Source organism: Seriola lalandi, unplaced genomic scaffold, assembly GCF_002814215.2.
Source record: "Seriola lalandi dorsalis isolate HSWRI2012SDOR001 ecotype SW California unplaced genomic scaffold, Sedor1 jcf7180002054567, whole genome shotgun sequence".
Classification (NCBI taxonomy): domain Eukaryota; kingdom Metazoa; phylum Chordata; class Actinopteri; order Carangiformes; family Carangidae; genus Seriola; species Seriola lalandi.
In genome coordinates, this window is record NW_019525120.1 from 554,135 (window position 1) to 574,023 (window position 19,889).

Here is a 19,889-nt window from a genome sequence, read left to right on the forward strand (position 1 = left end):
CAGACAAGCTTGGAATTGTTTGATTCTAAGAGGAAATATCAATGTGAACATGACACGAGCAGACAAGGAGAGAAACATTAGCCTAGGAGGCACTGACATGCAACATTTGGTTAAGTAATAATTCTGTTTGGTTTGAATCTGAATGCCACGACCTCAGGCTGGAAGTGGTGAAAAGACTGGTTGAACATATAGCTGAAATAATGATCCTCAACTCCACAACAGCAATGTGGGCTGGGTTTTTATCCAACCTGGGATTTGAAAAAAAATTGTTTAGATCTCTTCTTGCTACCAATATAGACTCCCTCTGTCTCTGCATGCATGTCGTAATCAGGTGCTTCTTTGTTGTGATTTGAGGACTTGACTTGGCCGGTGTCTTTGTTGTGGCTTTTGTAGACCCTGTGAAAAGTGATACCTTCTGTATCTTGAGAAAACGGCACGAGATTACTCCATTAATCCTTATTCTACAGAATTGGGGGAAAAAGACATGCCTATGTGGTTCTCGTCTCAGATGTTAAGCATAGTTTTTTGACCAAACCACTTACTCTGTCTCAGCTTAACTTGACTACTGGGAATTTCATGTCCAAACACTGGGAGAACACCAAGACCTTTAGTAGTCAGTCAAAGTATAATAGAGCTGGGCGTATGGTTAAAATCAGCTGTGATATTACCGATTTTACTTTTAAATTTCGTATTTATGTTCAAAATTTTACAAGGGACAGCAAATACCATTGACTGGCATTAGCAGGCTTGTGTTTTAAAGTACTTTCAGACAGTACTTGTACAGTCCTTGCCTATTCTATTGAAAATTTCAATAGTATCACTTGATCCCGCAACAGATAAACCAAGGTTTTTGTCTATTCCTGGAGAGCCACAGCAAGATCAAAATCAACAGGAGGCTGTACATTTTCAGTTATTACCTAATGCTATTATCCAGTGTGACCCAGAGTTACAGTTTTGACAGAATCATCCTTTATTCACAGGTCACCAACAATACAGCCGATGCTAGTAAGGAAGGAGTAGTAAGGAAAGACTAAGAAGTTCAAAGCTATATGCGTCTTTACAATAAACCTGTGACACTAAAAGGATCATGTCTGCGAGACGTGTATGGAAAAGTCGGGATTAGTTCATTTCAAGATAATCGGATATTAAGGCGGGTAGAGCAGAAATGTTTTGGGAGTCGTTCTGTGTCTGAATATACATTTTTCAGTGGGATTTGGCTGAACTTCAAAAGAAGGGAGAAAAGTGGGCGTACACAGTGTTTGGCGAAAGGGGAAATCTGGAGTGAGGTAGTGTCTGTGTAACCAAGTACCACCTGCACAAACACGTCTTTCAGGGACAATTAACAGCTTCTTCTCAATAAATGAGTGCGTAGATCATAAAGGTCAATTTGTAGACGCAAGAAATGCCGTGAAATGAAATCTTATGGGGCTTCTATGCTGTGATAATGTCCATGACTGAGGCTTTGATGCTAGGGAGACAGATACGCCTGGCATGAAGACTATGACACACACATTCTTCACAAGAGTTATCTATTTGATCAACCCAGCTGTGTCAAGAGGGTTTACCACTGTGTGAACTGTGAATTGTGTGGTTGTTTTGTGTGTGTGTGTGTGTGTGTGTGTGTGTGTGTGTGTGTGTGTGTGTGTGTGTGTGTGTGTGTGTCGTTGTGTATTCATCTGCTGGGCTATGATAGGCTACTTAACACCCACAACAACATGTCAGATGAACATGTGAGAAAGACAGATGATGAGTGGCGGGATCCTGATCTGAAACGATTCATTCATCAATTAGTTCACTGACAAAAATATAATCAGCGGCGATTTTAATAATGAATTGATTTTTAAGGTCATTTTTAGGCAAAAACTTTAAAGATTACCTAGTTCCCGCCTCTGCAGTGTGAAAATTTGCTGATTTTCTTGTGTGATAGTAAACTGACTTTCTTTGAACAGCTGGTCATTTGATGACATCACACTGGCTTTTAAGAAATCATGACAAGCACCATTTCTTGTAATTTTGTAGAAACAAATGATTAATTGAATAATCAAGAAAATAGTTGAAACTTTAATTGATTATTAAAATAATCATTAGTTGCAGCCCTAGTATGATCAAAACACTCACTGTCAGAATAACATAGTGTACCTCATGATGTTATGAACCAAAGAGGTGCTTTAAAACTATTTAAGATCTGTTTGATTGATGAACATTTGTCATGTCATTGTGATTACATTTGGAGTGTCTACACACTCTTTGTTTACGCGTCTCTACTTCAAAGATGTTCTCCTGGGAAGACATACCACTCTCTTCTCCTGTTTGTCATTTATGAGCACTCCATCACTTTTCTGCCTGATGCATCTTTATCAGGGGAAACAATCTTTGAATACGAGATGTTTTCTAGTTCTGGGAGACTCTGAATAGTGACGGGTGATGTAGTTAGTTACTTCAGTAGTGCCTAAGTTCAAAAGCCAAATCCATAAGAATGCTTGATGCAGGTCCATTAAAAATAATTCCAAAGATTTATTTTTGATTTAGAGCAGAATTGATAGGTCAAATAATTGATAAACAGGAAAATAATTGGAAAGTTATTTTTCAAGAAGCCCTTCAAAAGAAAGGATGTGCTGCACTTTATCAGACCAAATATAGTAAAGTAAACTTAATATCTCTGGATTTTGGACTGTTAGTCAAACAAAACAGTTTATACATTTATGGGAATTTTATGGACCAAAAGATTGATCACAAAATCTATCACATGATCTATAAGCAAAATGTTAGTTGCAGCCTTATTTTGATACCCTCTGTGGAGCAGGACTCCTTGTCCTGTCATTTGTATTTTTGGCCTTTTGTAAATACTCCTGTGTGAATTGTCAAGTATTTTCTATCTCATTTGTAAAGAAATGAATGAGTTATGTCCTAAGCTGATTGTAGGGATAGGTACAGTCATGTTTTTATGGATTGGTATAAGATAAAATGCCGATCAAAATCCAGTCTTGTTTTTACTGTTGTCTGTTGTGTTTTGTCCACCTTATCCAAATAGTGTTCTCCCTAATGACAGCCAGGCTCTACAGCGCCAGAATTTTGCATCATATGCGAGTGAAAATGAGTGTCTGATGATGTGGTTGCACTGGTGCTTGACTTTGTTTTGACACATGGGATGGCAAATTACATTAATTGGCGATGCACCAACGGTAATGAATTTGTTGTCTCTTCTCTCTTATTAGCAAAGAGCAGTGTACAAAACATTCAGATGGCATCTTCTCAAAAATAAAACTTGGCTGTTGTCAGGTTTGCATGCTCTCTGCAAACCAGTGTTTGTCCTCTGCCAAATGTTTGTGTTCGTGTAGTTACAACAGCTCCAACAGAGTGATACCTCTCTAGTTGATTGTGTCACATCAATTTCAGTTCAAGAGTCAAGTTCTCCCAGGTAAACTTACTTACTTAAACCCATACTGTTTGAATGATTTAAGCTGATCAACTTTGTAGGTTTGTATCAGGGCCTTCATTATTTGGATCAAGAAGGTTATGAGAAATACAGTGGGCTCAATTTAGTAGGCTGGGTCTGTTATTTCAATGTGTCAGATAAAACAAAGAATAAACATTTAGTTAAATATAGTATCGTATCTAACTCTATCTAGTAAAGTATCTAATCAGACTTGGTATTTTCAGATTTACTATTTAAGGATTTGGATTGGGATCATGACCAGAGAAACTTGATCGGGACATCCCGAAAAGAAATGGGTCCATCTAATAAAAGCCAGTGTTTAGTGCATATTCAGAGAGGCCAGATATGATTTCTAGCACTCAGTGTGTGTGTTTGTGTCTGTGTGTGTGTGGTCAATAGATTTTTATGTACGCAACTGCCTCCAAAAGAAAGATTAAACACATCATTAATTTGAGGCTAAGTGGAATGCATTGCATTTGTCTTCATGAATATATGTGTGTGTGTGTGTGTGTGTGTGTGTGTGTGTGTGTGTGTGTGTGTGTGTGTGTGTGTGTGTGTCTGTAGAGTCACATTCCAACAGCTGGCATGCTCAGGCCCCTGCTCAGAATGTGTGGAATCCTAGGAGCTTCGTGTGTGTGTGTGTGTGTGTGTGTGTGTGTGTGTGTGTGTGTGTCTTGTCCATTATTTTTATTTGTGAGCTGAATAAGTGAATAAGTACACGTCATTCTTTGGAAAAGCATGTCCCTATCCGCTTGTAGGTCATGAATTTGAATAGATTTTCATATCTTGGACATGAGCTTCTCTCCAACAAACAACTGAACAGCTGTTTTCTCTTCATAAAGAGAACTAGAGCTGAATATCTGTGCTTATCTCCCAGTTCGATTTGATTTGGATTCACAAAGTCCAGAAACGATTCAGTTGGTTTTGATTCAATTCGATACTTGATGCTGTCAGAGTCAGATGTCAGTTTCTAAGGATTTATCCTGGGGAAGTACATTTCTTCTACATTCAACAAGTGAGCAACACTGTTGTTTCCTTGAATATAAAATGATGTAAAGTACTAATTAAAAGGATTTGTTTTCCTTGGTAAATGACAAAAAGAAACTAAAACATGGCACATTCACATGCCTTCACATCTCTTAGCCAGAGATAATATGTGTTCTTTAACTACTACTGCCATCCTAAGTCATGATAGTCTCATAAACTGCAGCGGGTCTGCATAGAGTATAACTATTCATATTACAGTTTACAAGACCATTATGACTCAATACGGCTCATAGAACCAGCATCTGTGACTTTTTTTCATTTCATGCCTTTATTGGACAGCAACAGAGACAGACAGGAAATGTAGGGGGATGAAGAGTAGGGGAATGACATGCAGAAAACGGCTCGGCTGGCCGGGAGTCAAACTGGAGACACCCATGTGATATGTAACCATTTGGCTATCGCTCAATCTGTGTATAAGCTGCAACATGTAATTTTTTAACCAAATAAAACGTGAGAAATAGGTTCAACAAACAGTAATTCTTTGAGTACAGGTGCTTGGTGTACCAGTAAGTAAATGGAACTATACACAGAAATCTTACAAGGGACATTTGGACAGTTGCAATACAGCTTCAAATCATGTTTGGTTTACTTTTCTGTGATTGTTAACTTGTCTTGATTGGCTGAATTGTTTTGATTCAGTAAGCAGGTTAACACCAAGGCAGACATGATTATTTGCTGATACTATTTGGCCCAGAACTGTAATGAAGTAAGCAGAAGTTGCAGACAGGAATAGGCCTGCAGTGGTTCTCTGCTATATTTCTCCTCCTTTGAGATTAGACTGTAATTGTCTGTTAATGTGAACCAGGCCATCCTGTGCTCGGTAGCTCTCCTGTGAGCTGCAGCTGTGCATGATACTGTATCTTATGCACTTTCCACCCTTCCCCTCCCCTCTCTCTCATTTTCTCTCCCCCCTGCCCCTGTTCTCCCTCTCTCACCCATTCAGTTCCTGTGGCACTTCCACAGTTCATCCAGGGAATTACATGATGACCCTAATTATCCACTTGTACTTCCACTTTTACTCACCCAACCATAACATCATTGCCATGATGGCCATCATACCTTTCAGCTTAGACAGACAATTGTGAGGACAGCCGAAGAAAAGAACTACGTGACTGTTCAAGGTGGAGGGAGAGACTTTATTCTCTCTCACTTTGTCTAAATGTCAGAAACTATTCTGTCAAGAATTTAACCACCGCACTGGGGTGGAAGGTATCACCCAGAGGAGAAGAACTGGTAAATGTTGGTGTTGGCCTATTTAACAAGTAGGGAAGTAACAAATTAAAAACCGAGTGGGAGGTAAACCAGTGGAAATGTTAGGTCAGGGAGGATTCATCAAGCAAGCCCAGTAAGTAACTTTTTTATTTAATTCAGTAAAATCCCTCAAGCTAGGGCAAGCTAATGACAGTGAAACAGTGGCTGAGTGAAATTCTTAGAATCCCACAACTGAAAACAACAGCTATGCAATGATTGGACAACAAAAGAATTATACTTGCTGTAGTTCACTGAAATTCATTTGGCACTCAGCAGCATTAAATATTGATTGTTTGATAACTAATTTTGCTAGGGAAACCAGTGTCGTGCATCATGGCACCAGAAATTAATCCAGAACATGAATCGACTTGCCTAGCAGTGAATGCAGCCAAGCACGTTGCGAAACCATTGACCTGCAAATGGCACAAACAATTTAATTGACTGTGCAGCACCATCATATGTCAGTACTGTCATCTCATCGCTTGGATCATCATCATCTATTTCTGCTGTTGGTGTTAAGCAAACAGACTGGTTTGAACTAGATCAATAAATCATCCAGACCCATATATAGGGAAAAATTGAATATTTTCAAATATATCAGTATCAGTGTTTTACTTGAATGAATGTGTTGAGTGTTTGACTGCTGTGTGATGTTAGTTGCTCAAGGTTTGATTATCTTACACTCAGTCAGCTGGTGATGACCTAGAGGTTAAAAAAGCAGAAGTAGTCCCTTTCTTTCTGATTCCCATTCATGTTTTTCTGATAAAGTCCTGCTTTCTGGGCCATTTGTTCATTTTTACCTCCCACTCTCTTGGAGGTGGTCAAGTATTTCAGGAGGATTATACTTTATTTCCTTTGGATTTTTTATACTTTTGCTGACATGTGTTTCTATTACTTTGTGCACCTCATTTACATCAATGAAGGCAGACTAAATAACAGAAACTCCTTACTGTGTAATGCAATACAGTTCAATAACTCCACAAACTACATCTTCTCAAATGACTGAACTGTTAACTCAACACTTCTCTAAAACAGTTTCAACACCTAATCATTTTTACCATTCTTCCAGTTAGCAAAAATATAAATAGACATTGAAGCTGTTTTGAACAAAGAGGAAATAATACAAAATGTGCTCGAAGGATGTACACCAAATTTGGAAACTTTAAAAGGAAGCAAAATGTTTCTCAAAAGCTTTAACACTTGTACTATGTTACTGGAGCTGACTCAACGTAATTCACAATTTTTAGTTTTTTTCCCAAATATCAGCACGGCTACTCACAGTTTATATAATAGGAAGTATGAATGAAGCATAATGTATGCTGGCATCTTTGAGCATACTTAGTTTTGTCACCATTTCACCAAAATCAGGTTATAATATGTAACTTTTGGGACCGGTTCTATTTTTGTACTATATCCTCTGATATCATTCCTTCGCATGCCATTGCCTTCCACCTTTATGCCGATGATACGCCGCTATATGTCCCGGTAAATCCTGAAAACCTCACTAGCTAGTCCATCATAAATGACTGTTTAATAGACTGGATGTGTGCTAACTCTCCTCACTTAAATTCCAATAAAACTCAGATCCCAATCACTTATCCTGACAATATGCATACAGATTTAACATCCTGTCCCTTAGTCCCTTTAGCAAGTTTGTCCAAACTTGCTTTTATCATCCTGGGAATATTGCTAAAATTCATTCATAACTTAGTGTCAGAGATGATGAATCCAGAGTGCAGCAGCCAGACTACCAACAAAAACCAAGAAAAGAGATCGTGTTACTCCCTTCTTAATGTCTTTAAATTAGCTACCAGTTCATTACAGAATTGATTTTTTTTTTTTTAAAGATTTTACCCATTACTTTTAAAGCCCTTCATTGGCTCCAGACTCTCTCTCTGAATTACTGCATCCTTATTGACCTGCACACAGTCTGTGGTCCTCAGGCAGGACCCAGTTGGAGGTCCCCATGTTGACTTGTTAGACTAAAGGGGACAGAGCTTTTGCTGTTAGGGCACCTCAACTATGGAACGAACTGCCCATCAGTTTATGTATAAAATTCATATGTACATGTTCTTTAAATTTTTGATATAACTTCTCCATTTATGTATTATTGTCATTATTATTATTTTTAAAGCATGAACTCGGACACATCTGAAGCAATGACGCTGTTGACCTGTTGTTACTTCTGGCTATTTGTTGGTGCAGCCTGCCTTGTCACTGCTTCTCTTGGCTCTCATTGGTCGGGGGGGGTGCTTGCAGAATGCTCACTCAGCACTTATTGTGAGACAGAACTGGACACCATTAATCGGGAAACATTACATTACTGTTATTTGCCTCTTTAATCTTAATTATTCCAGCATCCCTTCTTCTGTTGTCTCCTCATGGTCCTTTACTCAATAGATTTCTCCCTTCCATGTTCCCTCCCTCTATTTTCGATGCCCCTGTGCAGTACTATCTACTGTATGTTTTTCTCCGCCTCCCTCCCTCCCTCTCTCCCTCTCTCTCTCTCTCCCTCTCTCTCTCTCTTTCTCTGCCTTTCCTCTAAGAGGATTGGCTGCTTGCGTCTACCAACATCTGTGTATCACTGTCCTGAGAGAGCAAAACAGAGAGGGGATGGGGGGTGTTAGCCAGCAAGATAGCAACACAGAGCGCAGACAAGGCTGAGTGCCTCTCTTTTTTTTCTTCTTTCTCACAGACACACACACATACACGCACACAAACAAACACACACGCACTCAGCAGCAGACAGCCGCAACATCCGCATCGCTGGCTGCCCAACCGCATCCCTCTCTCCTCTCTCTCGGAGCATACTCCTCTTTCTCTTGCTTGCTCTGTCCGCAACGTCTCATCCTGCCATCCTGTCCCCCCTCTGCTGTCTGTCACCGTGGCGACATAGCCTCTGCAGCCATGGCGACCAGCCAGCAGGATTCAGGCTTCTTTGACATCAGCATCAAGTCTCTTCTCAAGTCCTTAGGAGGGAGTGAGTACAGCTAACACATCACAGTTGTTGTCGCCGGCATGCCAAACAAATGCATGATACGGTCTAGTACTGACTAGTCGTCAGTTCATCCTGCAGTGTACAGATTACGCTTATTTTGTTTGTGTATCTCTGTGTGTGTTAGGAGTGGATGAGACTGAAAAACAGGCAATCTAAAGCATGATCCACACTGTCAATATTTGGCAATGTTACGTAATGGAATAATGGAAGTCAAGGGGTGGAGAGAAAGAGGGAGAGAGAGAGGAAGAGAGAGAGAGAGTGCTTCAGGGGTTATCTGAGGATAAATCCGGCTCCTCAGCAGTTTTCTATATTAATTATACAACACATTACTCAGCAAACAGAGAAGTCACTGTTTGACTTATTCTTTGTACACATGCACTAAAGGAGTTTTGTTCAAAAACTCTGTCAAGCTCAACCAAATCTTCTGTATGTTATGTTTTATGGGTTATCATTCTGTCAACCTTTCGTAATGCTCTGTTTACATTTCAGAAGTCATATCACTTAATCAATTCCACTGTCAGTGAGTCAGTGTTTACCAAACAGAAGGTAAAGCTACTGTATGCCACTCTGAATCAGTCTGAGGATGAATACCCAGCAGCATCATCCCAGACTGTCGCCAACTGGACATACTGTACTTTCCCCCACATTTCAGCAGTGGCTTCATGAACCTGAGACTTTACAGTGAGCAGAAAGCTCTACTGTCTTATTGCGGACAAGAAAGTCTAATATAGACATCACCATGCAGCATGTAGTTTACTGTAACATCAGTATTTCCTCTTTGATACAAAGTGTGCAGAGATGAGCATGCAAGCTTTCCTGTTGTTGTACTTGTGTGATTTCACATATTGACTGAATACTGGTTGTGCTAGCTTTCATTTTGTGTATGTGTAAGCACTTTTCTGTGAGTGGTTTAAGGGTTTTATAGAAGCGTCTTGATGTGCTCTGTATGTAAATGGTCTTCATGTTGTGTGTACCTTTCATTCTGGTGTGTGTGTGTATGTGGTTAGCAGGGGAGCTGGGCTGAGCTCATATATTAGGTGTGTGGTGAAGGTTACTGTCAGCAGGGGTTACGCTGGTTACAGCGAAATTTCAAGGTATGTGTTGATGGTTCCCCCTCTGCCATTTATGATGATGTAATAAGAAAAATAAAATTACAGAGGTCATGATGAATTGGTGTGTGTGTGCGTGTGTGTTTTCCTCATCTAAGCTCCAGCTTGTTTGAGCTATAGGACTAAATCCAGTCATGTGAGGGCATGTCTGCTCCAAGGTCATGATAATGATGGCAGCCAGGAGGCTAGAACGCCAAGAAACAGCTCTGGTAGGTCCAAGTTAGGTCTGTGTCTCAACCACTTATCGAGTGAAATCACTAGATAAATAGCTGACCTCATCAAGTTGAAGTTGCTCAATCTCATACCAGCCTAACTGAAATAATCATGTGTAGACCTATATCCACTACATCAACACACACAGTTAAAACAAGCTCAGATTTTAACACAGACAGGATTTTTTTAGTTTTCATTATTACATGGTATTGATAGACAAAAGAACAATACTGAATCCAAATGTAAACAAAAAGGTCGCCCCACTATCAAATCTCAGTTAAATTATTTTCTGATCCTCTAAAGGGTTTGTTTACATTATAATGTGTGTAAGAACATGAGTAGAGGATGCCTTTATTTTTAATTATTGTTGAGAAACATAATCTTTACTTTTCAGTAGTATGTATGTGTGTCACTTCAACTGTTCTTATATGTGAGTAGAATGGCACTCAGTAGAGCACATAGCTCCGCCAAGACTAAACAATCCTACACATTTCTGTCAGATTTGGATTATTATCTGGATCCGCACCAAATTGTACAAAGTCATACATCTCAACCCCATAAATATATTTAATTTTTTTACATCAGGATCCATACATTATATCCTGAGAAATTGATGAAAGTGTTGAAAAATGCCTCGCTATGTTGAGAAAAGTGATAAAGATTTCCTGCATCTGACCCCAAGCCCCATCCCTCCGAAAACTTTAAATCAGTTCAGGACTTTATGTGTAAACCTGTTGACAAATAAACAAATGGACACAGGTGAAAACATGACCTCTTTTGCTGAGGTAAATAGCTAGTTAAAGTGTAACCAACAGTTGGTATGAAAATCAAAATGCTCACAATAGCAGCTCATCAGCTGCTTCCTCTGACAACATGCAGGTTTGGTTCTGCTAGGTCTTGTCGAGGGCCGTTTGTGGTTACGTGTGTTTGTGCTTTTAAAAGTGACTCATTGCAATCCACTTAGCCAACAAAGTGTACAAGACGTGCAAGATTAGTTATGACAACTCATATTTGATAGCTGCTTGCATGAGGATGTGTACATGTGAGGTATCACTCTTATGATTCATCACTTAAGTGCTATTGTCTGCTTGTATGATGCGAGGGATGAAGATAAATTTGAATCTCTCTGCTAGACCTGATCCTGAATCAATTAGTTATTTGATTAATTTTTGTAACTGCTCTCATCCTCCCTATATCCTCTGTCTAGCTGCTTCTTTCTCATCTGTCTCTTTGGCATCTTTGTCTCTTCCTCGACATATTTTCTTTCTTCTTTCTTTCTTCGTCTCAGTCTTGCTCACACAGTATGTTCAATAACTCTTCCAGGATATACGGTGAGCTGTAAACCAAAGTAGACTTGTATTGACCAGACGTGACAGATTTCTGCTGATTCATCTCTTAAAATGCCAAGTCATGCAAATGCCACCGAGGGTCCCGGGAACTGCTCTGGCACGCTATATTGACACTCTGTCGAACACGGTGACGTCTTCCTACTCTCATCTCTTTTCCCCACCGACATGCATAAGACACACACACAAACACACACACACATGTATGTACAAATTCACACACACCTTAAATTCATGTCACTGAGACGCTGCAATGGATTATCTCTATTTAGAGTCAACCTTGAATTCACTGAATTAGATTACTGCCATTTGCTTTGTAGTGTAACCACATTACTTAGCTTTCCTAATATATCACCCTTGCCCTGGACAACTGTAGTGCACATGTGTATGTGTGCGTGTTTCTCCTTGTGTGTTTATGCCCCTGTGAATGTATCTCTATTTGCATGTGTGTGCACTTGTGTATGAGTAGGGGTCAGTGGGAGTGGTGGGTATGTAAGAGAGTGACCGCCAGTAGTCTATATATAGCTCCTCCCTCCTCCCCTCGCCTCTCTCTCGGGGCAGTGTTGAAATTCCAACGCAACTCTTCTGGTCAGATCTCCACAAGGAGCAGACTTTACTTAACTCCTACTAACTACTAAAGGACAGCCACAAAACCACTCTTAAAGACGCACTTCATTTCACTACAACTTTCCAATGGGCTTCGAGGATTCCAAGGTCACGGGAGCCGTCGTACAGAGAAGTGACAGCAGGCCGGAGGTGCAGCAGAAGCTGAAGTAGAAAACTGATAGTTGGTATGTAGGCTCATATAGCTCACAAGCATGGGGCCCTACACAACCTCTGATCTAGCCAAGCCTCTGCTGGAGCAGCACGGTGGAATATTTCTCGATCCCAGTTGGTAGAATTCACTCACAACGGAATAAGTTGGGTGCCTCTTCTGTTATTTTGAGAAGACACTTTGACACCATCTCTTCCTCTGTGATTGCAACACCCGCAGCTCTGAGGCGTCAAAGTCGTCTTCACTTGGGAGGTTTCACTCTGGCTATGGCTCGTGCAGCCTGTGGATACAGCAGATCTTCCTGTTTCAGTTGGATTTGAATGCGGGATGCGGTCATGAGAGCTTTGTTTCTTGCCTCTGGTACACATCTGTCACTTTACCTGTCTATCATATTCTGAAGGATGGAGCTTCACACCTTTAGCTTTGGTTAAACCTGCCTAGTACCTAAGCCTGTAGTTACTGTCATGGAGGAGTAGTTGGATAATAAAGACAGACTCCTGTGCGTCTAATCTCCTGCAAGGAATTACTTTTATTTGTTAATCATGGGGGGCTTATTTTACACCCTGTAAACTACTCAATCTCCTGCCCTCCCATTCCTCCTCCATCCCACCAGTTCCTCCCATTTTGCCCACCTTTACCAACTGTATCCGTGTCTCTTTATCCGTCTGAACCATGGAAATGCCAACTAAATGGAGCAGGGCAAGTGTCATCAGCTTCATCAAGGGCCTCGGTAAGCGTGCAAGGTGTGTGTGTTCGTGTCCACGCATGTTTGCATTGTGTGAGTGCTGAGGTTTCACAAAAAACAAGTTGCTGTGCTGTCCTGCCTGGGAATTAGTATCTTGTGTACATCTCGCCTCCCCCAGTGAGGTCAGGTCACGTGGTCATAAAAGGTCAGTTAGATCTGACAGAGTTGTTAGCTCGCACTCACTTGTCACTTCTGGGAAATGCTACCGGTAAATTATCGCTTTGTTTCACCTTGTGGAAAAGGTAAAAAAAAAAAGCTTACTGTGAAACTTTCACCTTTCATATATGCTGTATAACCTCCGCACACTTTCATCCACTCAAAACACAAACAATGAAAAATGTGGTTAGTAAAACTATGTGGTTGAAGCCAAGAAAAACATTAAATTATCCTCAAATTCCGCACCTTGTTCTCCTCCCTTGCTGGCTGTTGTTGCAGCCGTTGTTAATATTCTCCTCTACTTTGTGTGTGAAGGTGTCTTGTAAATTACTCTGGTTATGATTCACTGTTAGTAGCAATAGGTGCAACTTGCTTATGTTTTTCTGCAAAGTCTAGCTTAAGCTCTTATAATGCAGAGTCACTGACATGAAATCTGATGGCACTGAAATCTGATGAGTTGGCTATATTTTAAGGGAATGACTTGAGAATATTCTTAGAGGCGCGTGACAGGAAATGCCCCCCTGTCTTGTTGTCTGTCTCTCACTCATACCGTTTCCAGAGACTCCAGCCACTCCCTGTCTGTCTTCCTCTGCTTTGTTTATCATTAAGTCTTGCGAGAATTAATATTGCCCAGTTTTCCTAATGATGTAATCAGTGCAGAGTAAAGTGTGTGTGTGTGTGCATGTGTGCCTGGAAAGTCTGCCTAGTCAAATCTGGACAATGACTCAGCATAAATTAGTCACGGCTGAGGAGTTTTAACTTTACGGAAAGAAATGAAATGATTCTGACGTGCAAATTCTGTTTCGTCATAGTAACTAGCATAATAGGTGCCTATCAGACAGGCAGGGGGTTGGAGTAATACATGTATGCTCCCGTCAATGTCTGAGTTAGCACCCATTATATCAGACTTTAGACTGACTGATCTGTGTCAACTCTCCCCAGCCTCTCCAGTGGGACTGAAGCCACCTCTCCCGCCAGTCAGTGGAACCTTGGGAGAGAGGAAGGGTCCTGTCGTCATGGCGCCTGTCAACGTGGACCCTGAGAGTAAGCCGGGCGAATTCGTCCTAAAAAGCCTGTTTGCCAACTTCACCTTGCTCTCCGAACGCAAGATTCGCATAATCATGGCCGAACCACTGGTGAGTGACTTTGCATCGATTTGTCACATTGTTTTGTCCTTACTTCTCATGCAATCTCTCTCAGGTTACAACATCCTCGACATTTTATCTGATAACGTTGTTCAGAGGGGCTTTCTATGACAGTATTTGTTGACTCATTTTTTTATGCAAAGGAAGTGCGGTGTGCCTTTCTCTTAAATAGTGTATACAAAGCTTCCTGGCTTATTGTTAAATAAGAACAGGTTCTATGTATTTTCTGTATCTGTCCATCTGTGGGATGGAGCATATTCCAGCTTGCACGAGACAAAAGGCCAGAGGCCAAACAATCGAGCACAAGAGTGAGAGTAAAATATGCAGTTTCCACACAGAAGGACTAAATCTGTCAAGGCCGTAAAATTTTCTGTCTAAACTCTGATAAACTTGTGGAGCAGCTACAGCTACAAAAATGTTTGTTACTTCGCAAACATTTTTATCTTTCTACGTCGGTGACAGACATTATGTTTTCGGGTTGTCTGTTCGGACTCACCTACATATTGGACGTATGTATGGACGTCCCATTCTCGTGAACAGTATATCTCAGGAACGCACTTGGACTCGAGGATGAACTGATTAGATTTTGGTGGTCAAAGGTCAAAGGTCAAGGTGACTGTGACCTCATGCGTGTCCCATTCTTGTGAACATGATATATCTCAGGGAGGCCTGGAGGGAATTTCATAACATCTGGCACAAACATCCACTTGGACTCAGGGATGAGCTGATTAGAATTTGGTGGTCAAAGGTCAAAGGTCACTGTGGCCATAACTCAAGAATTCATATTCTGATTTTAATGCAATTTATCACAAATGTCTAATAGGATAAAATGATGAATTGATGACATTTCATATCAAATGTCAACTTCCCTGGGACGTCAGAACGTTGGGAAAAAAACACTTCAGTCAGAGGGGGAGATTCTGACCATATCTCCAGCAACTTGACTGGTTGCATTTTTTTTCTGCTTGCAGGACTCACCAAATATGTGTGACGTTCTGTAACATAACCATAAAGTCTCGCATATTTCATTTTTGACTCACTGACAGTGAGTGTGCCAGAAACTGATTCCTTTGAGCCGGGGGTTTAGTTTGGGCATATTAGGCTCTCCATATAAATCAAAATGTCAGAGCACAATCTAAAATACTAAATTGATATTAAGAGGTTTGGCCTTTGTATGTTTCATGGCACTTAGGCCTGGTATGTTTCATGAAAGGAACATAACAAGATTAGTTCCTAAGAACCTAGTCTAGTCTAATCTAATCTAAGCGAAGAAATCAGATCCAGGCTTCAAACTTCAAAGTTACATTTTTGTTTCAGGCATTTTTTTCATTTTGCTGAAAGTGCAACACCAGCATAGGTTTAAAAATCTTCACTTTTTACACGGTATACCGGTTGAAGTCTGGGCAGATACAGACAGTTTTAACAACTCCAGACAGCGCCAACAGCCGAGCAGTCTTGTGTTTTGATTGCAACGGCTTTGAGGCATGCAAAAACATCACCATGTAAAACATCTAAAGGAATGACAGAAAGTTTGGAAGATTGGTTTGTTTGTTTCCCTGCACTCGTCTCTTCTGACGTGAATGTTTCTCCCCTGTCTGTTCTCATCTCGCAGGAGAAGCCACTTAACAAATCTCTGCAGAGAGGAGAGGACCCACAGTTCGATCAGGTCTGCACACCTGACATCGACACATATGCAAATACGCGCTGCCCCCTTTTCTCCTCTGTCAAACAAATCCAGCCATAAACGTGCTCTTATTTTGGGAATGGGATTAACCTCTCCCTTTCTCTTCTCTCTTTGCTCTCCCTCCTTCTGTCTGTGCAGTTGATCAGCAGTATGAGTTCTCTAGCAGAGTACTGCCTGCCGTCGATCCTGAGGACTCTGTTTGACTGGTACAAGAGGCAGAACGGCCTGGAAGACGAGTCCCATGAGTATCGACCCAGGGCCAACACCAAGTCAAAAAAGTGAGAGAAACACACAAACAGCTCACACACCCGGTTGTAGAGCTCTTTTCTTCACCTACCTGAGGAGCTGGAATAGATTTGGAAGACTAAGTAGTCACATGCTCGTACAAATCTTAGGCATATGCCTCTTTTACTCAGTAATGTAATGAGGGCCATGAAAACCAGTGAGAAGGAAACTGTAAAACAATAAACTCTAATGTGCCACACAAGCAGCAGTAAAAACAAACTATACTACCATTGAAAACACAGGTGCTACTAATGAAGAACTGAAGGTGTTGTCCACTTTGCAGAAGCTTGTTCCCAAATCTCAGACAAACAACACACAGAGCACACACAGTTACATGATAGACCAGATGGTGCCTACATTTAATATATTAGTGGAAATTCAATAAAAGCAGATTTTCACGTGTGACATGTTCGCGTGCCGGGAACATAGGCAAGGACAGGAGTTTGCACAGACATCAACACTATTACAGTGACTGTGACGAATAATGTCTCTGTTTGTCTCTGTCTGTTTGTGTCAGTGATGAGCAACAGAAGGACTACTTACTGGAGAGGAGAGACTTGGCAATAGACTTCATCTTTTCTCTAGTGCTCATAGAAGTTTTAAAGCAGGTGAGTCTCAGTCTGCACTAAGCTGTGCTGTATGTCCAAATGCTGCATGTCTCATCAAACTTATTAGCATAAGTGGGTTTAACGTATAAAGGAGTCTGTCCTCAGTATTCCGGTCACTCCAGTTTCCTGTTGTTCTAATCCGTTATTGCAGATGCCTGCATAATGTAATACTGTAAAACAACCACAGGAAACTAATTACAAAAATTTAACATGCTCTTCTTTGATTAACAACTTACTTGACATCAGTTCTCCAGATGCAGTTTTTCCCACTCCACTCGTGTAAGTAGGAAAGTGAAGCTGCATTAATACATTTGCATATTCTTGATAGAGTCATGATTGTAGAAAATATAATGCACACCAAACGCCCCAGTTGAGAGCAGAATAGAAGGGAAATAGGACGTTTATTTGGACGCATTTTTTATATGTTCATAACCATCATTTGACAGACTGAATTGAAAATAATGTGACTAATAAGGTAATAAATAATAATAATAATTATGATATTAATAAAGTCACTTTTTCTGTCCATCCAGATTCCCCTGCATCCTCTTTTGGATGGACTCATCCAAGAAGTTATTAACCTGGCCTTCAAGCACTTCAAATACAAGGAAGGGTAAGAATGATAACATTTAAAAACACAGACAGCGCACTGGATGAATCACAGTTTAGAGTTTCAGTGCATTGCTGTCTTCACTTTTGGACCAGCTGCAACATATTGACATGCAGTTGTGACATCCACAGCATGATACATGGTGGTTATTGATGTTTGTGTTTACCTCTTAGGTATCTGGGACCCAACACAGGCAACATGCACATAGTGGCTGACCTCTACGCTGAGGTAGTGGGAGTTGTAGCTCAGTCCAGGTACTGTAGATCTTCCGCTAATGGTGCAAATTCATGTTTACACTGCATGTTTGTTGGTGTAGTGCACAGAGAGTTAATTGCATCTGTTGACATGGTTTTTTTTTTTTATATTGTGGATTATGTGTAAATTTGTTGAGCTAATCTCCAATTTGCCACATACCCACATAAGTGAAAAAAAAATCTTTACATCATCCAAGTTGATTAAATATCTCAAAGCTATTGCCCTTATTTTTGTGCCGCTACTCACAAGGCAGCTCAATTTCTTTCTTTATTTTTACAGTTCAGAATAAATTTTTTGTGTCTTTCCTGTCTGTAAAGGCAGAATTTGTTATCCAGGTCATGTTGCAGCCGTGGGCTGAATTGTCAGAGTGGAAAACTGAATGTGTAGTTACAGTAGCTACCTGTCCTCCTCTTCACCCCATTTCCAGTAGGAACACCAATTACAAATGCTGTGTGTGGTTTGTGGGCTAGTAGTCTGGCTGTGTATATGTTAGTAAATACATATGTCTGTGTGTGTGTGTGGTGTGGTGTGTGCGCGTGATGGCAACTGAGGATAATGACGCTCCAGATGATGGTACTGTGTGTGTGTGTGTAATGTTGTGTGTGATGAGAGATGAGCGCTGTTCCCATTTTCCAAGAGGTTATTACTGTGATAGAGGAGGCATGGGTTCACAGGGCAGCTCAGTTGCTACTGTCACACACACACACACAAACACACACACACAGACACACACATGAGCTGAACCATCACATTGTTTGACACAGTGATCGATCCAATAAGGGATCAAAGTCAATACTTGTAGATCCAGTTTAGAAAATGTAAACTGTCTTCTGTGTAGATGATGGGTTTTCCACTTGATTTAGCTTCTTGGTTGATTTCTAACAGCTTTTTCTGTGTTATTTATTTGTAGTGTGTTATTTACACTCATGGCTGTGAAAACGTTGAGTGCACTCATGGACAATCTAAACACATACTTTATTCTTGACATATCTGTGTGTTTCTCCAGCTCGGTTTATGGATCACAGTGTTTATGTGCATCTTGTTTAAACACTCAGTAATTAACAGAAGGCTGATGACTGTACAGCTTACTTAACTGCTGTGGCAACCCCTACTGTGAAGCACGCAAAAGCATGTGCAAAAAAACACAAGTACACACACACACACACACACACACACACACACATTCCCACCGCATCACCCCTCCAGATGCCATTCTAAATATAGGATTGGAGAGCACTGTTGTACACACACCAATGTGCACATGCAACAAAAAAAAGAAAAACAGGTGCACAGAGGAGTAATAGTACACAATATTACCAAACATGAAAAAACAAAACATTTTTTGTTGTAATTACACTAACCACTCAGCTGAGACCTGGACATGGCAACATTAACCGTTCACATCTGGCCACCATTTTCTCCACAGGTTCCCAGCAGTGAGGAAGAAGTTCATCTCCGAGCTGAAGGAGCTGAGACAGAAGGAGCAGAGCCCTTACGTCATCCAGTCCACCATCAGCCTCATCATGGGACTCAAGTTCTTCCGCATCAAAATGTACCCGGTGGAAGACTTTGAAGCCTCCTTCCAGTTCATGCAGGTAGACTGCGCTGAAACCACTTGGTGCCACACCTGTTATTTACATGTCAACAAATCGTAAAGAGGCTCTGGTTTAGGAATCTCAGGGAGTATTGACAGGACGGACGTACTCTTTCTCTGCATACATTTCATGTCTGGAAGTAGTTTAGTGCTACCATAGAGCTGTCCTGTTGGCTACTGAAAAGTTCCACTAAAGCAATTAGGGGCTAAGTGCTTTGTTTATTAGCCCTTGGATGGTAATTGCAGTTGTGAGAACATTTGAGCCAGTGACTTTGACTATCATGCACATATATTGTTTCCTCTCGCTGTCTCTGACTCTTGTCTCTTTTTCCGTCTGTAGGAGTGTGCACAGTATTTCCTGGAAGTGAAGGACAAAGACATTAAACACTCATTAGCTGGACTCTTTGTTGAGATACTTGTACCTGTGGCTGCTGTAAGTGCATGTCATCTTGCTGCTCAAAATGCACCTTCCCTTTTTCGATTAGTTTTAAGCCAGAGTCAGATTTTATTATTATTGTTTGTCTTTTAAATAAAAAGTCTGTCTGTGTTTCTGCTGTACAGTATGTCTTCTGCGCTAAATATATTGTGTTATATCTATATTGAAAATGATTTAATTGTCTTGTCTGTCTGCA

The 19,889-nt window shown here is 40.7% G+C and overlaps 1 protein-coding gene across 2 annotated transcripts in view; it reads left to right on the forward strand.

Moving 5' to 3' along the window:
• The window catches only part of fryb (furry homolog b (Drosophila)), a 51,831-nt gene that overhangs the window by 352 nt on the left and 31,590 nt on the right, over positions 1–19,889 (forward strand). For both annotated transcript variants that reach the window (XM_087176711.1, XM_087176712.1), the window contains exons 2-9: positions 14,019–14,212; positions 15,834–15,887; positions 16,044–16,183; positions 16,708–16,798; positions 17,332–17,411; positions 17,582–17,662; positions 19,090–19,258; positions 19,598–19,690. In XM_087176711.1, the coding sequence (XP_087032837.1) occupies positions 14,019–14,212; positions 15,834–15,887; positions 16,044–16,183; positions 16,708–16,798; positions 17,332–17,411; positions 17,582–17,662; positions 19,090–19,258; positions 19,598–19,690 (902 nt within the window). The remainder of the gene's footprint in view (positions 1–14,018; positions 14,213–15,833; positions 15,888–16,043; positions 16,184–16,707; positions 16,799–17,331; positions 17,412–17,581; positions 17,663–19,089; positions 19,259–19,597; positions 19,691–19,889) is intronic.